Here is a 23,660-nt window from a genome sequence, read left to right on the forward strand (position 1 = left end):
CTTCAATTGACTCATGATTTCAACTATATATATTATATATGAGTTTTAGAGAAATGTTTGTGTCTGTGCACTTGAGTTTGTAAATGTTTTTGGTCAATCAGTATAGCTTAACTAATTCAATGAATTCTATCTTATGCTTTAAACTCCGTAGTTTTTTCAACCATCCGACTGTCTATTCTTTGGAAAAATAACGTCAAATAAATTCTCTGTAAGATATTATCTTTTGTATTTCACATATTGTTTCAAATCCCTAACACTTGGTTAGCCTCTGTAATTCTGAATGAGGCTGTGTCCTTGCTTCTCGGAACTTTATTTTTTTCAATATACTCCTATTCCAATGAGCGTTTATGTGTCAATGTAGGCAGTGGTTGTGCTTAGATAGCACACATTGCAGCCACCTCAATTCGTAAAGATTTATACCCTCATCAACGAATTTACCGCCTTTACCTAGTACCTTCGAACCTCGGAATAGCTTAATTGGTTGTTCTAAAACGCCCAAGTAATCCTTCTAGAAGCTTTAAATAGTTAAAAAAACCTATCATTTATCCCATCACGTTTTTAATCACCCAAGAAATGGTTACCATTTTGTCTGCTTCCCTCACGGGTTGTTAAACAGAGTGGACATGGTTAATTGACCAATTCTTCAATTGGTTCACCTATTTACTTTATTTGTATGGTGATATTTATAATTCAAAGTAGTTTCTTAAGCTGTATTATTGACACTTGTTATAGTTTAAATCAGTTCCTTTTGAGTTCTCAGCAAAAATGTCTTATCGTGGGTTATCTCATATTATAAGATAAGTAGTATGTGTATATTCTTTAAAGGTGGCTGTTTAATTCATCGATCTTTTGGTTTATGCATTCATGTTAATCATCTTGACAGTTTTTAAGCGGAATAAAAAGACATTTTCTTTTACTCATCTGTCCTAAATTCTTCATATTCGTACACTCATCTCATCATTGCTTTTAGTGGATTAATCGATTTTTAAGTATCAAGTTGTTGAATTTGAATCGTAACCCATCTATTACGCACTTTAGGTGAACACTTGTGACTTCATGGTTTTTACTTTCTATTTATCCTCTCTTTCAAATACATGTCATTTGAGATTGAATCTATGCTAAGCACATATGGTTATAAAATACAATAAGTGTAAGGTAATTAAATCACTACCTAATCTGTTCATTGTAATAATGATTGCTCAAACTGAAAAGCATCTTTTTTTACTTCTCTTTACTGCATGATGGCCTATCAAAAAACAAACAAATAAACAAGTGTATTCTCTTGTATGTTGAATCGCCATGTGATTGATTTTTTTGTTTAGAAAAAGGCACTAATGAGAAGCTTGATGTAGTTCTCACTCGAATTCTTCTTTATTTAAAATTTTTAAAATGCACTTAATTGTTTAAGTTCTTCAAAAGAAAAAACAAGATAGTTTTGAAAGACATGGGAAAGTTGTTGTGGCTTGGTTTACTGATTCATTTCGAAGAATCTAAAAGTGTAGTTAATTGTGCCTTAATATGAGGTTGTTTTAGCAATTAACGAACTAACTTTTTCTGATGATTTGCGAGTTATATGGTTATTTAGGTAGTCAAGTTCCCTTTCCATTACAATGTATGTATATTTCGGTCATATTTATGTTGGTGATAGATCCGATACATTTGCTCAATTACTTGCCAAGTTATTCAAACACATCACTTGAATTCTTATAATTAGTCTACCATAACTTGTTATCCGAAAATATTCCACAATTAACATACAATCTAGAAATATCTATCGAATTGAAATTATTCAAGACAATTTAAACATTACTTTCTTCGAAATCATATCTATCAAAAACATCATGAATACTACATTGTTTTTTTCTAAAAGTGAATGAATGAACAAAGTAGGGTAAAGTTGGAATTAGACATAATAGCTATAAACTGACTAGAAGGAGACTTCCTGAAATACAACTAAATTGTTCATATGATAGGTAAAATGATAAATTGTACATTTAGGTGCAATATAATTCATCAACATTTAAGCAGTTATTGCATTATTATTTAGATCAATCAATTTTCCTATGAAAATTTACCCACAAAATGTGCAGTTGATGGGTAACAACTTAGTCGATAATTGTAGAGAAATAAAATAACAAGAAATTTTATCGAGAAAAATCTTGTTTTAAAATCTGAGTAATTACCATAGATTAAATATTGCACATAGATCATTGAATTAACGCAATCCAAATTATCCTACATTAACCCAGATCAACTAATTCATTATCATCTTTAAAAAATATCAGTTGTTAGCCATGCTATGTTTTTTATAGAACAATTGCTCTTTTTTTCGTAATAACATTTACACAAACATTGTTGATAATGTTCACATTTGTTTCATTTAAAGTGTATTACTATATTACAATAAATTGACTTAATTAAGCATTTGTACAATATAAAACTTATAAAAATAACTCATATTTCTTAGGTTATGAGTTTTATTTTAACTTTTCAAATTAGGCGAAATAGTTTCACAATAATGAAAATGATAATAACACTGAGTTTTTCTTACCAAACGATGATACACATGTAGCAATAATTAGTAGTGACGGATAACTGCTGATGCTGAACAAAAAATAAATGCAGTAACGAGTTCAATATTCTCTTTGTGTCTGTTGTCTGGTACGGGAATTGGATAACAGTACAGAAATACCAGTCATTACTATAAATTTTTATTGCTAGATTCAGTTCATTAAATAGATATGTTAATTATAATGCGTGGGATTGAAACGATTAGTTGTTAATATTATTAGCATTAGGGAATAAACGTCTGTGTATTCACTTGGTAGACAGTATTATTCATTGCAATGTCATGTTATAGATTATCGGATCACAAAATTTTCTTATGTACTGTCAATATGTGTTCCATACTGACAACGTTTTATTTGATTCTTTTTTCTGAATCGATTTTACTCTTCCTTATTCTTCAGTCTTAATTTGTTAACTTCAATGCTTAAGCCGGTAGAGAAGAGATAATGAACTGTAAGTTTTATGAAATGGTTATGTGCTTCAAGTAATATCTTATTCTCCACTTGCTGTGGCTGTCAATCGTCCACCCCTCGATCATTTTAGTGTAGTTCTGTTCGACTCAGTATGGTAAATATTCTAGTTTGTGGTTGTTTTGAAATTATCTTTCCTTAGCATTTCCTTCCAAGTTGGTCAGTTGACCAATTTGCACTTAATTCTTTAAACAGTACAAGTTGGGTTGTAATATATGCCAGCGGATTTATTGTGAAGAACATCACTGCAGAGTCACCAGGCTTTGTGATATACTCTTCCCAATAAAATGTAAAGTTTTATAACTGAAATGCTAACCACAATAATTGATAATTTTTTGTCATCATGTGTAATGACTGACTTCTTTGTTCATTATGCTCTTTTCAATCATTGAGAAAATCTTTCTTTTACTATTGGTTATTCATTCAGATTTTCATATTTCATTTACCAGTGAGCAGAAATTGGATAAGTATTAAATGGTAACATGTTCACTTCAAATTTCTCAGTTATTATGCATGAATCCGAAATATCAAATATCGACTGGAAAGCTCATAGTCTTCCGAATGCTATACACAGATGTTTCGTGATCATAGGACTAGTGTCTTAATATACGTTTTAGTCAAAAGTTTATTTACCGAAGATATTTATTTGTGGGTTTTTTAGTGTTTTTCTTTCAGTCGCTGTTTGTTTTCATGAAAAAGTTGTTTTGTTAGGTTTGGGTCTTTATCAATTATACTTAAGCATGAATGATTGGTTCAAAGGTTCAAAAAAACGTGGGTAACTAGTTGATTAAGTTGGTACTTTGGATTGAACGAAACCGCTGAAAGATTGTTCAAGCTTTTTGTATTTTATGTCCGGTCATTATAAGTATAGATTATTGATTTAAATTTATCTTGAAAATATCACGCATTTTAAACGTGAATGTAAAATATCGTGTCACATACATACAGATCCGTTGTTCGACGTACGTGGTATTAGTTTTTAGAATTTTCTCTCGAATAAAAATTTCATTTTATTAGTTTGAATAATCGTACTATTTGGGTCTTATTACTCGGTTTCTTACCATTCAGTATGTGAGTTGTGTTATTCGACATGTCTTCTTCTTTGTCGTCTTAACTTACCCATGCAGAAATTTATGCCCTGCACTATTCTTGTTTTTTTTCTTATTCACTTTCCGTTTGTATTCAGTGTTTCATTCTTGTTCATTTCTATTCAAATAAAATGTTAAATATTTGGAATCACGAATAGTCGTATATATATATATATATATATATATATATATATATATATATCGTGTCACTTTACCGTTTTCCTACTTTGTGTGTGTTTGTGTGTGGAAATAAATGATCGATTCCATTGTCTAGACACGAGTTGACATTGTTATTTACCAACATTTACATGCACCCAGTTTATTTGCATACACTGGTGCCGTACACTCAAATACCAAGCTTGTATATATACATGCCATTAGTCACTGCACCTATATTTTCTCATGAGATAAGCTGCTGTATTTCTTCCCTTCAAACATCTCATCATTTGTTTTTTGCTTCTGTATATCGTTTCTGTATTGATGATTTAGCTGTCTAGTTTTATTGAATAAGTCTATATGGGTTTAATCTTTTGTCCTTGTAAGCCTGTTTTTTTTAACGCAGTTTGATTTGTATGATTGACCATTGAACGAAAGTAAAAAACGGAAAACGAAGCAACATGCTAGTTTCAGTTATATTTTCTCTTAAGATAAGTATCTATTATCTTTTGTCACTATAACTATCATTATTATTGATCAATTTTTTCCTTAAGAATGTTAGTAATGGCTCTCATATTTATATTAATCAAATACAAATAATTTACTCTCTTTCATGTACTACATATGTAATTTTATTTGACATTACTATCAATACACAATTGTTATATGTTTACTGATTTTGATTTTCTTCGTTTGAATTTACTAAATTGATTTTCGAATCAGTTACGATTGGAAGAGGATAAAAATATTGTATTTTGTTACATCTCTACGTCACTTAGCTTAACATTAGCAGTCACTGTTTATAAGTATTTACAGGTATTGACACAGGTGGTCTGTTGATGAATCCTCACAGTCATATATGAGAAGATCATAAGACATCATATCACTGATTGCTTCTCATCTAGGAATTTGATCGGCTTCAATATGGTTAAAATCTATCATTTTAGCTTTGGTTGTTTCATTTTTCGATTAGTGATTATTTTTTTAAACGTTATTTTGCAGTTTTTTAGATGGTTGTACTTTTTAACAATCGGTTTTAACTTTTCATTTAATGGAAATATCAAATTTTCCTGGCTCTTTAAGTAAAGAATATTTTTAAATGAATTGAACCCAATTCGTGTTTCCTAATAAGGATTATCATATTCAAGTGGAAAACAAGGACAAAATGGACTTTACTTGGTTGTTAATTAGCTTTAAAATCAGGAAATCAGTAGACTAAACGGAACATTCGTTTACTATTTCGTAATCCTCTATTTCCAGAAGTAGTTATCTATTTCAGCAAACCTTAGTTGTCTTCGAAATGATTATTATGAATACGTCACTTGTTTGAAATCCTCGTATTTTGAGGCAAATGGTTTTATTTAGACGTTTATGAGCTTTCTTTTGGATGTAATTACAACGAGCAGTAGTTATGAACTTATTCATCTTAAAAATTTTGTGCTACATTTCCTCTTTTACGGTATCCTACCGAATAATATCGAATAATAATTTGGTGTTGAGCTACCAGGAAAGATGAAATGAAAATGATATTTAAAAATTAAAGTTTCTATTTGTTTTGAATGGTACATACTCTGTGGTGTGTGCCGCTGATGTCGACAAATATTGTTCGTATGTATCATCAATCGGAAGTGAAATGCCTGATGGTGGAAGGTTAAGAAGATGGAAGAAAAGAGAACGAGAACAGAAAATGATTGCTGTGAAAAAATGAACAGTGAAGTCTGAGGCGATTGATTGACACTTTGCAAATGAAGTATTTACTGTATGGTTCTCAGATTTTACTAAGAGATTCTGTAATTTTGTATTTAAATACATTCGATTGTCTCCACTTGTGTTCTCGTTCACTACAACTGATCACATATTTTACTTTCTGCAGATACTAGATATCTCCGATGAACAGGTCTTTATTCACAGTTGGTTTCTGTTGTTTCTAGATTTTTTGTAATATGAAAGCCACTAGTGAACTCTGTTCGCAGCAAAGAACACATACACAAGATACCGTGTTTGTTTTGTTAGGGATAAACATTTAGATATTGAATACTTAATATGTATAGCGATTGCACGGTGTAATGACTAATTATCATATTGAGATAAAATGTCTATGAAATGACTTGTAATCCAGTTTAAAACCCTTGATCAGATGTTTTTTTCTAACATGTATCTCTGTAGTTCCGTTTTATTGAAGATAACTCAAATTTCTGGCATGTTATAGCTCCTGTTACTATAATTTAAATCATATCTTTGGTTTGACGATCGATACTGTCTTTTTTGCTTATATATCTTCCACTAATAAAAACCCGTTGTGAATAAGTACAAGTTTGAACTGGTGTCAGTAATCTTCCTTTCTCAATTCCTTATCACTAGGTGTTTTAAGCTGTACAACAGTACAACCTGTATTTATGCATTCATATATATATATATATATATATATATATATATATATATATATATCATATAGAATATCTGATGCAATTTTTGGACACATTCCTTCTCATGGTTATTTATATGTGCGTGTCTTAAACTAGATAAAAGTTTTTTCTAATGAGTACGATATCCTCTTTAGTTTATTGTGTTTTACTTAAATGACTCTGAGTTGTTTGTTTCATCTTTTCTAATGTTTTAGTTTAACCATTCTTCAATTTGTTTCACTTTCATTCACTCAGTTTTTTGTTTGTTTGTTTGTTTTCTTCATCTGTCTACATAATGACAACAGTGACATGCTTGCTTATATATTTATTTTATATATATTTACTTTGTAGTTTATACTATCGATCGACCCTCAATTTGCCGTATCGAATACTGAATGTAGTCATATATATATATATATATATATATATTACGTAACTCAGAGTTGATATATTTGTAGTAACTAACCACAATTGAAATTGGTATTTATTTTGATTATTATTCAAAGCTGAAAATTAAGTGAATGTGTTGTATATGTGTGTATAGGAGTGAGTGTATTAAATTTTACGTCCTGATTTTTGTTTATCGCTTCTTTTTTCCCTGATCTTTGGAACATATTCTTTTCATTATATCACTTAAACTGTAAGTTGGAAAAAAACTAGAGTTTCTTTCGTACGTACTCTTTTGACATTACATTACACCCGTATGTATGGGAAAGTTTTTCTTTATAATAAATACTGCTGCATAAATGAAACATTTCTGTTGGACAATTTTTAAAATAACTCTTATTTGTTTTGATCAATGACGTCAATGGCCGATTGCGGAAACCATTATTGCAAACTGAGTCTTGATTTGTTGATCAATACATCTTGCCCTGTTTTACTTTATGGCTGTGAATCATGGCCTATAAGAGGAGAAGGCTTGGGTCACTGTTTATAAGTGTTTACGGGTATTAAATCAGGTGGTTTTTGATGAATCCTCGCAATCATATACATGAGATCATAAAACATCATATTATTGATTGTTTCTCATCTAGGTGGTGGATATGGAGGATCCACCTAGGGGGCTTGGAAAACCCTAATTCCAAAATAATGATGCACATGGGATCCAGTATCCTGAGGAAACGAATGGCGTGTTAACCAATTATTAGTCGCCGGCTACCATGGGACTGCATCTCATAAAGTCGCTCCACTGCCTTGTGGATCAGACCTTTCGGTTGAATGCTCTGTGTGTGACCTCCTAAGAAAACCACTTGCTTCGGTTTGGGCGCCCGGAAAGTATCACAGCTTACACACAAATCAAGTGACTTGTGTGGCCTCTTTGTACCAATATTTATGTGTTCAAATAAGTAAAAATAACTAATGAAGGCTTGGGTTAGCTGAAAGATTTTAGACATAAGTACCTTAAAATTGTCACTTTGATATCGTGTAATAGCTGCACTAACAATTCTGGTGTTAAGCGTTGTATATTAGGAAATGACGACAAATCAGTTGATAATTCTGTCATTATTCATCAACTGAGGTAGCTAGGAGTGTTGTGTATTGTGTATCCTACTATTGTATTCTGATTGCAATGTAAGTTGAATCTATGTTCAAATTTTTTTAACTAGTCAGAAGAAATAATTTGTTTCGTAAAATGAAGATATTCATTAACTGCTTCGTGTTTAAGTGTCTTCAAATTCTAACAATTTAGAATAGTGAAAAATATTAAAACCATGGTGAAACATTCACTTTCTGATGATAGTCATGTAAATCAAATTATATTCGTATTATTGTATTTGATATTATAACTTCCTTGTCAACCACATCTATTATATCAATGTACAGTGAAATAGTAGATTGTTGTGTAATAAGTTTTAAATGTAATGAATCAATAACATCACTTGTATACTAAACAAATAAATCTTATCGAAGGCAAATCATTATTTATTATTTAGACACATAGACATTGGTACAAGGAGGCATCAAATATATTTGCGCCACACAAATCATTTGTTTTGTGGGAGGGCTGGGATACTTCCTGCGTGCCCGAACCGAAGCAGGTGGTTTTCTTAGGAACCTATAACCTAAAGGTCTAATCCATAAGGTAGTGGAGCTATGTTTTGAAATGCAGTCCCATGGTAGCCGGTGACTAACAATTGGTTCATATACTGTTTGTTTCCTCAGGATACTGGATCCCATGAGCACCATTGATTTGGAATCAGGGTTTTTCAACTCCCCTAGGTGTATCCTCCTTGTCCACTGACCCGGTTAAAGCACCGAACATTCGCTTTTTGTGTTGTCAATTTCGTAGACAACATCGCAATTAGGCAGTGAGTAGGACTTCCATGACAGTGTCAGCATACGCGTGGCCATGTAAGAGCATTTCGAGAGGGAGAGCGGACTCTCCCCATTCTCCGCTGTACCAGGGCATTTGGGGGCTGAAGCAAATCAAACTTGGTTTGTTTGTTTGTTTGTTTGCTATAAGAATGTTTGTTTCACGAGTATATGTCATTTCAAAAGGAAATAAACTTTACTCGCTAAATGTTACGTACACCTTGGTATATATGTTAGACGCAAACATTCATTTTCCATCATTAACGTGTACAAATACTCAAATCATATTTTCAGTTGCACTTATTATCGAAACAGAAGTCGTTGTTGTTACTTTTGTGGTTGTCAGTGGTAATGATGATGATGATTCTAGTATCATTTTTATCTCTTCATGTGTAACAACACATTAATAGGAAAAAATAAACAAAATGATAACTTATTAGTGTCTTTTTTCTAAAAAAGGATGTATACTTCTGAGATTGTAAATCACGTGTTGTATGTCCCATGTTATGTATCTTAAGGATACTCGGGTATTTACAACTCAATTATTGTTATTATTATCCATTTAATTATTTCACTCTTCATTTTAATGATTTTGCCTTCCGGCTTAGGTAATTCTCTGTAAACTACTTCACATTTGTGACTTGTTTTCATTCTAAGGTATTATTGATAACTAGAATGTTATGTTAAGCTATCGGTTTCTGTTTATTCTTTAAAAGTAATTTTTCCTATATACTAGCATTAAGGCAAGTCGAAGTTTACAAATATTAATAAAAGTTCTCACGTATATTGAATAAATGTGCTATTTGCTCGTGATACTCGTTTTCATACAAGTTATTATACACTTTCTTTGAAAGATTATGCATAATAGACATTTCGTTTTTTTTGTGAGTGCAAGTTTAATTGAGTAGCATAGAAAACCATGAATTTCCTTTACTATCGAGATTTACACGATCTTTTCAATTAAATTCATAATTCTCACCAATCAATAAAACAAACATTTTAATAAAGGAAATTTTCTTCTTGACGATTTCATTTTTAAAAACTGCACAACCTGAACATGTTTTATATTTTAACTGGAATGTATGTAATAAATGGGATTCTTGAAGTACAGTTTATAATAATGGATAAAATAAACTAATTATTAAACCAAACTGACTAGAAACTACAGGTCAATGACACAATTATGGCATAACAGTTTTTGTAATGTGGTTTTTCCTTACACAAACCACTATTTCATAGCTTCTGAAAAATATTTCTCGTCGTTGAAATATTAGGTATTTGTGTCATATATACATATGCATAATGCACTAGGTTTATATTATATGTTAATATACATATACAAATCCAATATTTCAGTCCATTTAATATTTAGGATATCTATTGGTTTGTATAAAATCATTAGTAAATTCCGAGGTCGTTTCCGCTACGGTTAGACTTGCATTAAACTTCGGAAACTCATTGAATGCCTTAAATGCATTAGGATCCCCATGTGATTTTGAAATATCAAAGATTCACATTATGAAAATTAAAACAATACAGTGTAGTTGTGCGGTCTATTTCACTGACTTATAACTGACCTTGATTAGTGTAAACTTTCCAAAAGAATATTCATGTATATTAGAGTAAAACCTGATGACGATCTTATAGAAAGCAGTGTTGTTCGGTTATATGTGTTGTTCTTATTTTCACAATGAGAATCGTTAATATTTCAAAATCTCATATAGATCCTATTTCATTTTATTTTTATTGATTATGATTTAGTGTTAGTGCAGACTGATGGTTTTTATTATCAACTCATCTGCTAATAACGGATTTTTATATCTGGTTTTGAATCAGATTTTAAGAGTGTGAGCTAACGATACTAACCGGTTGCCTAAACTGAAGTAAGTAGATTGGGGTTCAAACCTGTTATTAAGTGGCTTAGTGTTGAACACTCTAATCACTGAGCCACTTCTTCACTTAGTATAATAATGTAGTTCAAAAGTGTTTTAAGTCTTTATTGTCATTACATTAGCTATAAAGAATTGGTAACGTGTATTATTACTTGGGGAATATTCCAAATTAGTGGTCTTTTTTCCTGAAAGAGCACTAATACTGTATTACTCACTTGTCATAAATATTGTATCCGATTGTTTATCATAATTACCTATTCTGTTTAAACAATCGTATTTCATTTATAACTAACTTTATAGCTATGTACCATTCTGTATACTTGACATTGGACATAATTTAGCATGTAAACTGATATTAATACTTTATTTAATTATTCATAGTCGATAAAACGCGAATTTACATGTCAACCCCAATAATTTCAACTCTTGTGCTTTAATCATTGAGCTACCATTAATTCATTTGATTGTTAAGATAAAGTATGTGTAGACTGTTTTGGATAATATGTAATTGAAAGAGTACAGATTTCATTTCATTATAATTATAATTTGTATATTTTACGTCTTTTTATTTCAGTCAAATTGTTGGAGGTTATTGAATCTGAAAAACATTTATACTTGGTCATGGAATATGCCAGTGGAGGTAAGTTGTATGGTAGTATTTTAAGTTACTTTTGTCGTTTGATACAGTTGTATGTGTGTTCATGTTGCAAAGGGTATCAGAATGATTATGCATCTCTCGTGTCTTTGCATTGAAATACTATAATATCGACTGAATAACTGTACTTCAAGCTTTTTCTATCATCAATCCACTATGTTTCAAGTGATCTTTTATGAAACTATTTTTGAGATAATTCATTTTCGTATTATTCGTTTGAACCTTCCTATTGATGTTCAGGACTGTAACTGATCAGTCTTTTATTGGCATATGTGCATCCTGTGCGGATTGCCTCGATATTGCTTTAAGACATAAGCATTACAAACAAAGATGATGGTCGCTAACAGTCAGCATCTTCTCATTGATATTTAGTACTGCAATTGAGCAGTCTCTTATTTTTGAGATAATTGATCATCAGAATAAAGTTTTGAATTTCACGATAAAATATTTATCTATGTAACTAATTGCAATTGGATTGTTTCAACTGTATTATATCAGGGAACAAGGGTGCTTTTACTCATTACCTTTATCATTTAATGTTATGTTTTTTATTTGAAAATTCCTCCACTATTTTTAAATTTTTAGACGTTTATTTTGAAAATTATTGTTTTCTATTCGTACAGTACTATTCCATATTATTTTAGACGTTAAGTTTATACACATTAATTCTCCGCGTCCTACTAATCCTTATTTTCTTTTTTTTCTTCAAAAAAGTACTAAGATCAGTCGAGGACTTTCAATTTTATTTTTTTAAACACGGATTTTAAAAATATCACCTTGTATTTTTTAAAACAAATATCTATCTACATTTTCAAGTGAACAGATTTGTATCTGATTCGACCAAGGTAAAATTGTACTGCCTTATATGGTTTAAAAAAATTATCTTGTGTGTATTCATGAAATCTATCACATTTGTATTGACTTAGTTTATTTAATCAAATGTAGGCTCAACAACCAGAATGTAAAAGGTTACCATGCCTAATACATGTGTACACTGTACATGCTTAGTTATATATTATATTAAATCATATTTACATATCTAAACACTGACCTAAGAAGATGTGTTATTATCCAACATGCATAAACAACTGAGCGATTAAGTTTACGGGTCATGCATACATCAAACGTGATTGTTTATTGATCAAAATTTTTAGTTGCTTTTTTAATAAGCCATTTTGTAAAAAGGATTTATGTTGTCTATTTTTCTGGTTGCTTCATATATCTTTCGAAAAAAAAACATATATTCAAGGAGCGTATATAACTTCTCGTTCGTTTTGTTCATAAAAGACAATCTTCTGTAGCCATTTCAAGTACTTCAGTTTTTTTTAAATTTTGTAAATATTCTTTTGATCAAGTCATCTTTACTATTATGTCTATATTCATTTGATCTGTTAGTCGGTCAGTCATAAACAATTATCTGGCATAAATATGTATCAGCCTGAGTTTTCTCAATTCATATTAAAATTATCATCATAACAGTAATAATACTAACAATAATGACAATCTCTGACGGAGGGAGGTATAGTTTGCAAAAAATGTGACACCAGTGAGTGGAAAATATTTAATTTAAAGCAAAATTAACAAACAATTCAACTGTTAGTTGTAACCCATAAATTAAGGATATCGGATTAACTCCAACTAAGGTAATCTGAAATTCATAAAATAATCCAGTTCAACTATTCGTAATTACATGGACCAGAGTAGTGTCTTCATTTGACCTTGCTTAAACCTTTTTTATTTTTATTTTATTTAAACACATAAATATTGGTACAAGGAAGCACCAGATACATATGCGCCTCACAAATCTCATTCGATTTGTGTGAGGGCTGTGATACTGCCCAGGTGCCCAGACTGAAGCAGCTGGTTTTCTTAGGGGGCCACACCCCGAGCCTTTGACCTGAAGGTCTAGTCCACAAGGCAGTGGAGCATCGTGAGGAGATGCAGTCCCATGGTAGCCCGTGATCAATGATTGATTCGTACGCCATTTGTTCCCTCAGGATACTGGAGCCCATGTGCACCATTGGTTTGGAATGAGGGTTTTTCAACTCCCCTAGGTGGACACTCCACATCAACCAACCCGGTTAAAGCGCCGGACATTCGCTTTTCATCCTCTCAATTTCGTAAACAACAGTGATGCCACGAGAAGACAGTGAGTAGGACCTCCCTGGCAGAGGCTATATATTCGCTGGACATATGAGAGCATTTCGAGAGGGAGAGCTGATTCTCCCTACTCTCGGCTGTACCAGGGCATTTGGGGGCTGCTTAAACCTCGTATTATCTTCTCTTTTGCTAGCTAGCTCTAATGATAGTCAAGGACACTGGGTATTTGTTCCAAATACTTCAATCTGTGAAAGTTCACAGCCTCATTATTTTATTGATGATTTCTACCCAGAAATTTAAATAAAATTTTGGTGCAATAACCGTTTACCATAGCATGATCAAAATAACTTGTTTGGTAGCCGAAAATATGACTGAATTATCTCCGTAAGTTTGGGTAAAAAGTAAGTTTGGATCCAAGAGATTCAAACACCTTGTAATACAAGTTTGAAAGTTGTTTCGATATCAGTTTACTACGTTCAAACGATTTTCTAATCAGTCGATCAGCATATTACATAAAGTACTTCTTTTTCTACTGATATTTAACGACTACACGTGTATTAGTTCGGTCCTATCAAATGGCATGTTTTCTTAAGATGTCAAGTCCTTGTGATACAATGAAATACGTGTATAAAATCTTCCCACTTTCTGTCATATTATTTACTGAATCAGTTATATTTGTATTCTTAGTCATTTACATGATTTATGATTATCTTCATTTTTGTTATCAAGCATCATATAGACCACATCTTGAGATCTAGTGAATATTTTGCGGCTTAAGATTGATATAATTTTATTATTATCAGTATTGTCATGTTCTGTTCATCATATCACTGGACTGCTTTCTAAACATGCGAATACAAAGTTTCTGTAGTCTAAATATAATGATCAAGTTACCCATTAGTAGTTTTGATGAATGAAAAGGAAACTCGAATGTAGATGATAATTTTTATTCTTTCATCTTCGTTCATGAACTGTAATTTTCAGTTCATTCCATCGATATGTATGTATATATGAATTGAATTTACAAGATTTTAACAATATAGTTTAACGATAACCGAAAAAATATACATCCCGGGTAAAATTTGTCAATCTATAGAAATATTGGAGAAAAGATACTATTAAGACACCTTGTATTCACTTTGTTTGATAGTCTCGTAATACAATACAAACAATAACAATACAATACCTTTAGTCTATCGTTATATCTACACTCATAATTATTTCTTACTTCATCAAATTAATCACTTTGTTAGTTTAGGATCTAATTGATCTCTGCTTTTTTAAATCAATCGTTTTCGCATGTCCAGTGCGAACTAACTAGACGTACAATGTTGAAAGTTGATTATTTGTCAGCAGTTATTAAGCCGACATATAAAGCGATTTTTCGTCTGCACCACATCGTCTTAACACTGGGCACTTTGAACGAATTGTCATTGACAACATAGTAAGACTAGATCTAATTTTTCAGAAATAAAGATTTACTGCTTAGGGCTTTTGTGTCATAAAGTCCTTCCTAATCTTTCCTAATACCATTATAGACATCATGGTTTATAATGTCTTTCTACATCAAATCAACATAGATTTCAGTATTTAATGGCAACACATATAGGCAATTGAAGGCTTTTCTGCTGGCTAATAATAAGTCGTATGTTTTGACCCGATTTTTTAGATGCCGAGGTTTTATTATAACATTTATGATGTCATGTAACTGTTATATAATATCAATTAAAATTAAATCCTAGTTTTTAGCATTAAATCTGGTGTACAAATATTTGACCTCATTAAATTTACCCATTATCTTAAACTTCATTCTAAATTACGAATTGATTAAAGTTTTGAGGAATACCGACTATTTGTATCAGATCTGAGTATGAATGTCATTTAAGCAATGTAAATTAGTTACATACCCATTGTTTCCTGATTTTCCAACGGTTTTCTAACTAATTTATGTGTTGAATTTCAATGTTATGTTTACCAGTCTTGCAGTAGGAACTCCTCCAGAACCATCTAATTCCAAAGTCCCAAATAGAGTGGACATCGTAGGTTGGATTTTACCATTAGTTCCAATAAAAAAATAATGTAATTCATGTCTTTTTTCTCAAACATTATGATTATTTACGACACATCCTGCATTCGCTTAATCCATTTCAACTGTAATCTTTTTTATGGATACATATTTTAGGTTACCAAAATATTTATTCTTTATATTTAATCAGAATACGTGGTTGAATTTTCGAGAACCAATTAAATGCATCACTATTAAGCATAACGTTAATTTTTTTCTTTGAATCCTAAATATTTAAACATTTCTTTTTAACGTCTCCATTCAATTATGCGTTTATATCTATGTATATACGATAACATCATATATCTGTTATGACTTAACAGGATACCGATTGTTATTTTTTGTTATTACTATTAATCCTCAACCGGTCCTATTCTCATTGTTGTTAAATTTCTCTGATTTGTTTTCATGTGCTCGCATATACGTGTACAACATGTACGCACTAGTCTTTACATTTGTTTAGACATTCAATTGCCTTTTATGGTTTCTTATAAAATATTTTGAAATTGCTTTTTTCCTTTATTTTTTTAGATTTGGCATAGTTTACATTCGATTGTTTAACTTCTTATCCCCTCATTCAGTTTTGTATTTCGATTCCTTCTAGTTATTAAGATTCCGTACACATAATAATATTTGCATATATACCTGTATTCATATATGTGTGTGTTCATCATAGTGATCCACGTTGTTAAATGATACACATAGTTTTTAACTTGAATAAGAACTGATATGGTTAAATTTAAATGCTGTTAAACTTGTACACCTATTGAAATGATTGAAATGTTTCTGTTTTGAAAGTGAACAGTTAATGTGGAACATTTACAACTAGAAGGAAAAATATATTAACTAGTTTCTTGTATTGATTGCTGGGACACAGATTGCAATCCGTATAGATATCATTTTGTATTGTTCAATTTCGGAACACTGGTATTAATAATTTGACTATTTTTCATTCCTTTTTTATTTCCTCTAATTATAATGATAAGTGAAATTGTGTCATTATAGACTAATCAATGGTTGGAGACTCTAGGTGACTCAGAATCGATCACAATGGCGTAGGTGTATACACTCTTTATCTTCCCTTAAACCTTGAGATTAAAATTGCTTTATAACTTTTTTCCTTCCTATACTATATCCTTATATACAACCTTTCTTTCATATATTAACACCACTAAATTAACTACTTCTATGAATCCGGTGTTGATCTTGTTGTGCTAACGAGGTATGGCAACTTGGACCGATGCATATATGTGCCTGGTCCTACGTTGTAGCTGACTGACTGACTGATTATAGACTAATGCCAATTTTTTCCCACGTTTATATTGTTTATGACTGATTGAATAACCTGTTATAGTATGGCGTGTTGAATAGATATATCTTCGAGGATGGTTAGAAAGATCACATCATTCAATTTTTCGCTATTTTATCAGTCAGATATTACTCAAAATCATTTTTAGTGAAATTTTCGTTGCTAAATTTTCCATTCCAGTAGAATGAGCACTCAGAAAAAAGGTAGTTCACCCTCGTTTCTCTTAATTTGGATGTTTGCACTACATAAATAGGTATAACATCAATGGATCAATCAAATTAAATCTAATCTTTAGTGAAGGTAATTAGTCATTTTTGTTTATGAAATAGATTGAATCAGTATAACTAAGAATTATATCATCGATAGTTGGTGTAAATCTGACTACTTCTGTTGCAGAGTCTGCTGCCACACTGGTTACCTTCACCTGCATTTGTTAGTGTGTATGCGATAGAAAGCTAGGTCATCTGCGAAGTCCGAAACCTTGTTACATACAAACTGTCCATTGTATTCCGTGCTGCCCTTGAGATATATAGGTCTTCATAATCCACTCAATTATTAGAAGAAAGAGAAAGGGAGAGAGTAAGCATTCTTGTCTGACTGTGGTCCTCACTTGGAATGCATCTGTCAGCTGTCCTGTATGCACGAATTTGCAGTGTGCCCCGTCGTTTGTACTTCGAATGATGTTGACGATCTTCTCAGGTACACCGTAGTGTCGAAGAGGTTTCCATAATTTTCTCCGGTTCACACTGTCAAACGCCTTCTCATGATCAAGGAAGTTGATGTGTGATAACGAGCTCCATTCATTTGATCGCTCAAAAATGATTTGTAATGTCACGATTGGGTCTGAACACGAACGATCCTTACGGAGTTCGGTCCGTTGATTTCGAAGTTGGACGTTTACTAATTCTTTCATCCGGTTCAGAGACACTATCGAAGACGTTTCCTGATACTGGTGATAGTGTAATGCCTCTGTAGTTCTCACACTTGCTCGGATCTCCTATTTTTGGTATCTCGATTTGACTACACTAAGATTACTTAAAAACTAGATACATGATTAAATGAGTTCCAGAGCTTCGTCAATTGTTACACAAATTTACTATCCACCAAAAATAGTTTCACTGAGTATTAAACAAATAATAAATTTGACTATTCAATTATTTTACATTTTAATGAATTGATACATCAATATAACTTAGTATACTTCATACTAGAAATATCCATTTAGTCATTTTCACTCATTAGAATGTTTATTCCTTTATTCATGGAATATAAACAATAAAACTGCTGAAGAGTACATAACAAAGTTTAGAGAATTATAGAAACTGTATTTTTGAATACAACTACATTTTAATAAAAAAAAATGTGATCTTATGAAAAAAGAAACCAGTTAAACGAATTAATTGTTGACAAAATGTTGAAGAAACTTGCTATATTTTCCAAACTAATAATATGAAATAGTAGACATTGTACAATGTACAAATTACACAACGCGATCTTAACTAAGCATATTGAAGATTGTCCATTACTTTGTTAGTTGATATACATTTCAGAAGTATTAACCAGTTAACTGATATATATTTATATATATATATATATGGCATATTTATTGGACAATTACCGTGGATGGAGATTAATACAAAGAGATACACAAAAATCCTTAACTAAAATTGTACTACCAGTTAGTTAGATTTAACATGTGACATGTTAAAACTTGTTTTTTATTAGAAACAAAAATTAATACCATGATACTTTTTTGAAATTACATTTGAAATGTAAATGTAAGTCTTAATGTTTAACGTTATCTTTATTTACAATTTCTACGATTGGATGCATTAAAAAAGAATAACCTACAAGAATCTACAGTCACTGATACTTCAAGTCATCATTATACAATTCTAAATGTTGAGTAACACCAATTTTCAACATGAGTATTGAGGAAACTCAGACAGCTGAGATAAATGTTATTTTGGCAGTATTAGTTTAAAAAAACTAAGAATATGAGCTTTTTCTCCTAACTTCTGTTGATATTTAGATGCAGTAGTCGCGTGTATCTATAGTGAAAAGCCAAAAAAGCTGGAAAAATTGTTACTCCGAAGTCATACATATGGAGTCAAGAGTGATGAGACAGAAATTCTAAACAACGAAGCCATATTATCGACTGCAGTGATCTTTTACAGCAGCAAAGTGTTTACTAAGGACTAATAACACGTTGAACGATGTCGCTGTTTTGATTGAAAGGGGTTTCTTGTGTGAGGGATAAAACGACATAGAATTTATGACTCAGCAATTGCTGATGGCAGTGGTAACGTTTATTTTGTGCACCAATTTAATTTACTAAACAATATAAGCATCGAGAGAACAATTCATCAATATGAATAGCGAAATAGTCGCAGTAATAGTAGTACACTTAAGGCAATAAAAAAGGTTAAAGAGAATGGCCCAGGGAAAATGAATGAATCCGTAGGTATAAAATAAGTCCAAAATCCAAGATATACGGAGAGATTAAAAATAAATGAATCTGAGCAACTGCGATTGGTTTCGAACTATAACCAAGTACTTGCACATGGATCAGTCTAACAGTCAATGACTACATGAACTGCTAGCGCGTTTTGATCAAGCCGCAGAGGTTTAATATGTATAGAGCTAAAACTAAAACGAAATAGCGATTCATGCTAAGGTCACGTGTGTATTAGTTTTCAATCAGCTATACCCTGAATTCCATAACCGTATTTCAACTATGATAGAACTGTCGATATTAATCCAGACTATCTTTCGAATTATTCAGTTATTGTTCCAAGACGTGAGCAGTTGGTAAGAGCTAATACAGCAAATATCTCTCGGCAGCACTTGAATTAATTTTGTCTTCCACCAAATAATTTCATCGTTTACTACACTTATTTGTATTCTAGTTATTTACTAGGAAACTTTTGTATGTGAACACCATTTCAAACAAGACAACGTTTCACACGTCATTAACTCAACATTCTCATAATATAGGTGTATGCTGAATCTGTGGAACAAGTAAATAGTACTCTAGTATCGTTTGGTATTTAAAATTATCTAGTGAGTGTGGAGACACAACGTAATTAGACACAATGTACCGAAAAAACGTCTTGTTGTACGTGGAGATCAAGTCATAACAGTAATTTTGAAAGCAGAAGGAACAATCTTGAGCTGAATTCCTCTATTAAACTCGATTGTAAGGATTAAGAAGTATAATGATAGATAGATCCTCTGATTACATCTTGGTTGAAAGTAAAACGAAAGCATTCTATCGATCAAACGACCAGGAGGACAGATGTAGTGAATGTATTGAGTATTTTTAAAGCTCATGCATGGAGGACAGCTGTTTACTCACCCTCTTTGCCTTTCTTCTGGTCGTCGATTAGAATATGAAGACTTCGACATCTGAGAGGGAACACGGAATACAATGAACATTTCGGAATCAATTAGACGATTTGGACTTCGCAAATGACTTAGCTTTTCTATCCCATACAGATGAACGAATGCAGATGAAGACAACAAATGTAGCAAAAGAACTGAAAAGGATCGTCCAGCACAGGGTTGGGTGGAGAATGCTGATGGGCAGCCTATACTCCTCTACGAGGGGTAACAGGCGTAATGTAGTCAAGAAACATTAGTGACAGGAATGTTTTGTTGTATTTATCGCGGTTCCTGCTTCTTATAACTAGTTTTATTATCTGTTGTCCACATCTGTTCCTTGTACAGAAACTATTTGAATATTTTTTTGAGTTGCCGTTTTCGAGGCTCTTCATTAATTATCAATCTGCGTATCGTGAAAGCTTCGAAATTCGAAAGACTGCAAAAGTATCAAAATATAACCCTTTTACGGAGCTGAAATGCTTCATTCATTCATCAAATACTGATAAACTAAATGCAGTATCAGAACAATTTCTTCATGTTGTTGGTTTGAAACATATTTATCGACGCCTATAAGTTGCTTTATCGTCTTCTTTCTACACTTTCTCTCATAAATCATTCCTTTCAGACTATTCGAAGGATGTGAATAAGGGGTGCTTTGTCACTGATCGGTTCGAATATGTTTAAATTTGGAATTCGCTTTACTATCTAGACAGTGACATTTTCACTATGAACTGCGTAAACAAGGCTTTTTTATTAATAAAATTCAAATTAATTCATGCTACTTTATAGTATTTGCCAAATTTAAAATTAATTCAACGCGAAATTATTGTTTTGAATAAGGTAGCCGGTTGATATTTCAGTTACAAGAGTATATGGGTAGTCCCTGTACTCTTATTGTCTCCCTGCTGTCACGGAATATTTCGCGAGTGTTCGCTAGATTAGTTCCTCATTTGAGAACTCAAAGGAATTGACACTGACGATGAATTTATGAGTCGGTTTGGGAATATAGCTAAAATCACACAATTAATGATATGAAATAAGAGAACTTTGATAACTGCTCATAGGACATCCTCCTATTGTTGACTCTTAGTCATTTTACAAGTTATTGTGTGTTTGAGAAAGCTTTTTTATAAGACAAACTCGATGTATATATGTGTTTCTATAAATACAAATAAATAATTGTTTATCGATTCACCTGTTACACTGTCTTAATATGAAAAGAAATATAATATGGAGTTGGGATAATAGAATATGTTAATTATTCAAAATAAATGAAACATTAAATTCATTTAGTATAGTTTGTTTGAATCTTCCCATCGATGTGTTAGGACTGCAACTGGTCAGTCTCTAATTGGCATATCTGCATACTGTGCGTATTGCCTCGATATACCTTAATTCACAAGCCGCTATCCATCTCTGCTTAAATGAAACATTGTTTATTTCGGGAGTTTCAAAAGTTGAAATGGTGATAAAAAAAATTGTATGTTTAAATTTCCAGTTGACTTGTCAGGCATAAAATTAAAAGCTAACATTATTGTAAATTTATAATCAAAGATAATTGATTGTTAATATATTTCAATAAATAATAATTGAAATTCCAATAAGGTTGATTATAGTTCTTGTTGAAAACACACATGGATAAATAAAGAACTAGTCTTAAAAACAGGACTCTAAAGAAGAGCTAATTACCTGCTATTATTTGTTGTAGTCAATTGTCAAATTGTATGAATCAACATGACTGTATGTCCAACCTTATTTGAGTGTTTCGAAATAAAAATAACAAATAAAATGTGAAATTGAGTTATTAGTTGAGGTTTAATCAGATGTTTCTTGGATCTCTTTCATATATGTGTGAAATAAATATGGTTTGTATTGGAGGTGTATTATGTTTAGGATTTGTGATTTAAGCCCGCAGCAATTCGTAATTGCGAACTAATAAGGTTCTTGTAATACTAACTGGAACTAATGCTAACTCGATAGCATGGCCACTGACACACAACTCTTTATCTCCACAATGGAGACCAGGAACAAATGAAGAGTCCAAGAGAAGCCTAATATTTAACGCAGTTTACATATTAAAATTGGAATTAAATAACTCTATGTAACAAAGTAACATTAACCAATCGAATATTATTTAAGTTCACTGAGGAATTAGAAAAATGTTATCGCGATTATTCTTACCAGCTAAAACTATCCTTTATTAACAAAAGCTAAATAACCTGAGCTTTTCTTAACACTGTCATTTTAAGAAAGCTTATTGTCGGAACATAGAGGTGCGAAACAATTCTGTTTATGAAAATGGAAGCAAATTACTGAATTGAGCAAACAAGCCAATACAAAAATTCATCAAATTCAAGCGCATGACTGATTGAATGATTGTTACCGTTACCGTTTGGTTGCTCAAATGGTATTTAAGGGTGATTAATTAGAAATTAGGACTTACTTGTTTAAAACTGAATGATTTAACCACTAAACTACCTCTCCATTAGTCTAATAAACAGTAGTTTTTGTGCGTTGACAGTGGTTAAACAGTTTATTTCCGAAGTTTATGAATATATCTTTTATCATGTTAAGTTGACCTGTAAATCTCTTTCTTTTTTACTCATCAATTGTTTTGTTGATTTTCTCTACATTCAAAGGAAAATTTCATCACAATTCTCTTTTATTTAGTGTTGATATCATCCGGTTGCTTTTCATGTTGTCGTATTTGGCTGTAACTTATTGCTTTTTTTGTATTGAAATGATTCTGTCCACGTTACAAATAAACTGATATTCCTATGAATTTATGTTGCTAATAATTTTATTGTTGACTTACGCTTTAAATTCTGGTCATTGGTTATAAATAATAGTCAATTTTTTAAACGCACTTGTTTAATGCTTGTTTCGCGAGTGTCCTATTTTTGCGTATCATTGTTGTCTTTCTTCGTAATTTCGATTGAAAGTTTCGTTTTTTTTCTTGTCTGTTGTTTTCGTTTAGGTGAAGTATTTGATTATCTTGTTTCACATGGTAAAATGAATGAAAAAGATGCACGATGTAAATTTCGTCAAATTGTTTCCGCTGTACAATATTGTCATCAAAAAATGATTGTTCATCGAGACTTGAAAGTAAGTTGTTGTTCAATAATGTGGTTATTAATTTTATTCAAAACAACTAGTCTGTTATTATTTTTATTTTTAAATTTTGACAGTGTAAGGTATTTAGGCAAGACAACTTCTTATACCTTTCTCATTAGGTCGTCTCTCTTTATCTTTCTT

The 23,660-nt window shown here is 31.5% G+C and overlaps 1 protein-coding gene across 1 annotated transcript in view; it reads left to right on the forward strand.

Moving 5' to 3' along the window:
• Positions 1 to 23,660, forward strand: part of Smp_194640 (serine/threonine kinase) — a gene marked incomplete at both ends in the record, with an annotated part of 54,170 nt that overhangs the window by 7,505 nt on the left and 23,005 nt on the right. Inside the window, 2 exons of the mRNA XM_018792442.1 lie at positions 11,467 to 11,532; positions 23,383 to 23,510. Coding sequence (XP_018644645.1) covers positions 11,467 to 11,532; positions 23,383 to 23,510 — 194 coding nt within the window. The remainder of the gene's footprint in view (positions 1 to 11,466; positions 11,533 to 23,382; positions 23,511 to 23,660) is intronic.

The sequence above is a fragment of the Schistosoma mansoni genome (genome assembly GCF_000237925.1).
Source record: "Schistosoma mansoni, WGS project CABG00000000 data, supercontig 0282, strain Puerto Rico, whole genome shotgun sequence".
Classification (NCBI taxonomy): domain Eukaryota; kingdom Metazoa; phylum Platyhelminthes; class Trematoda; order Strigeidida; family Schistosomatidae; genus Schistosoma; species Schistosoma mansoni.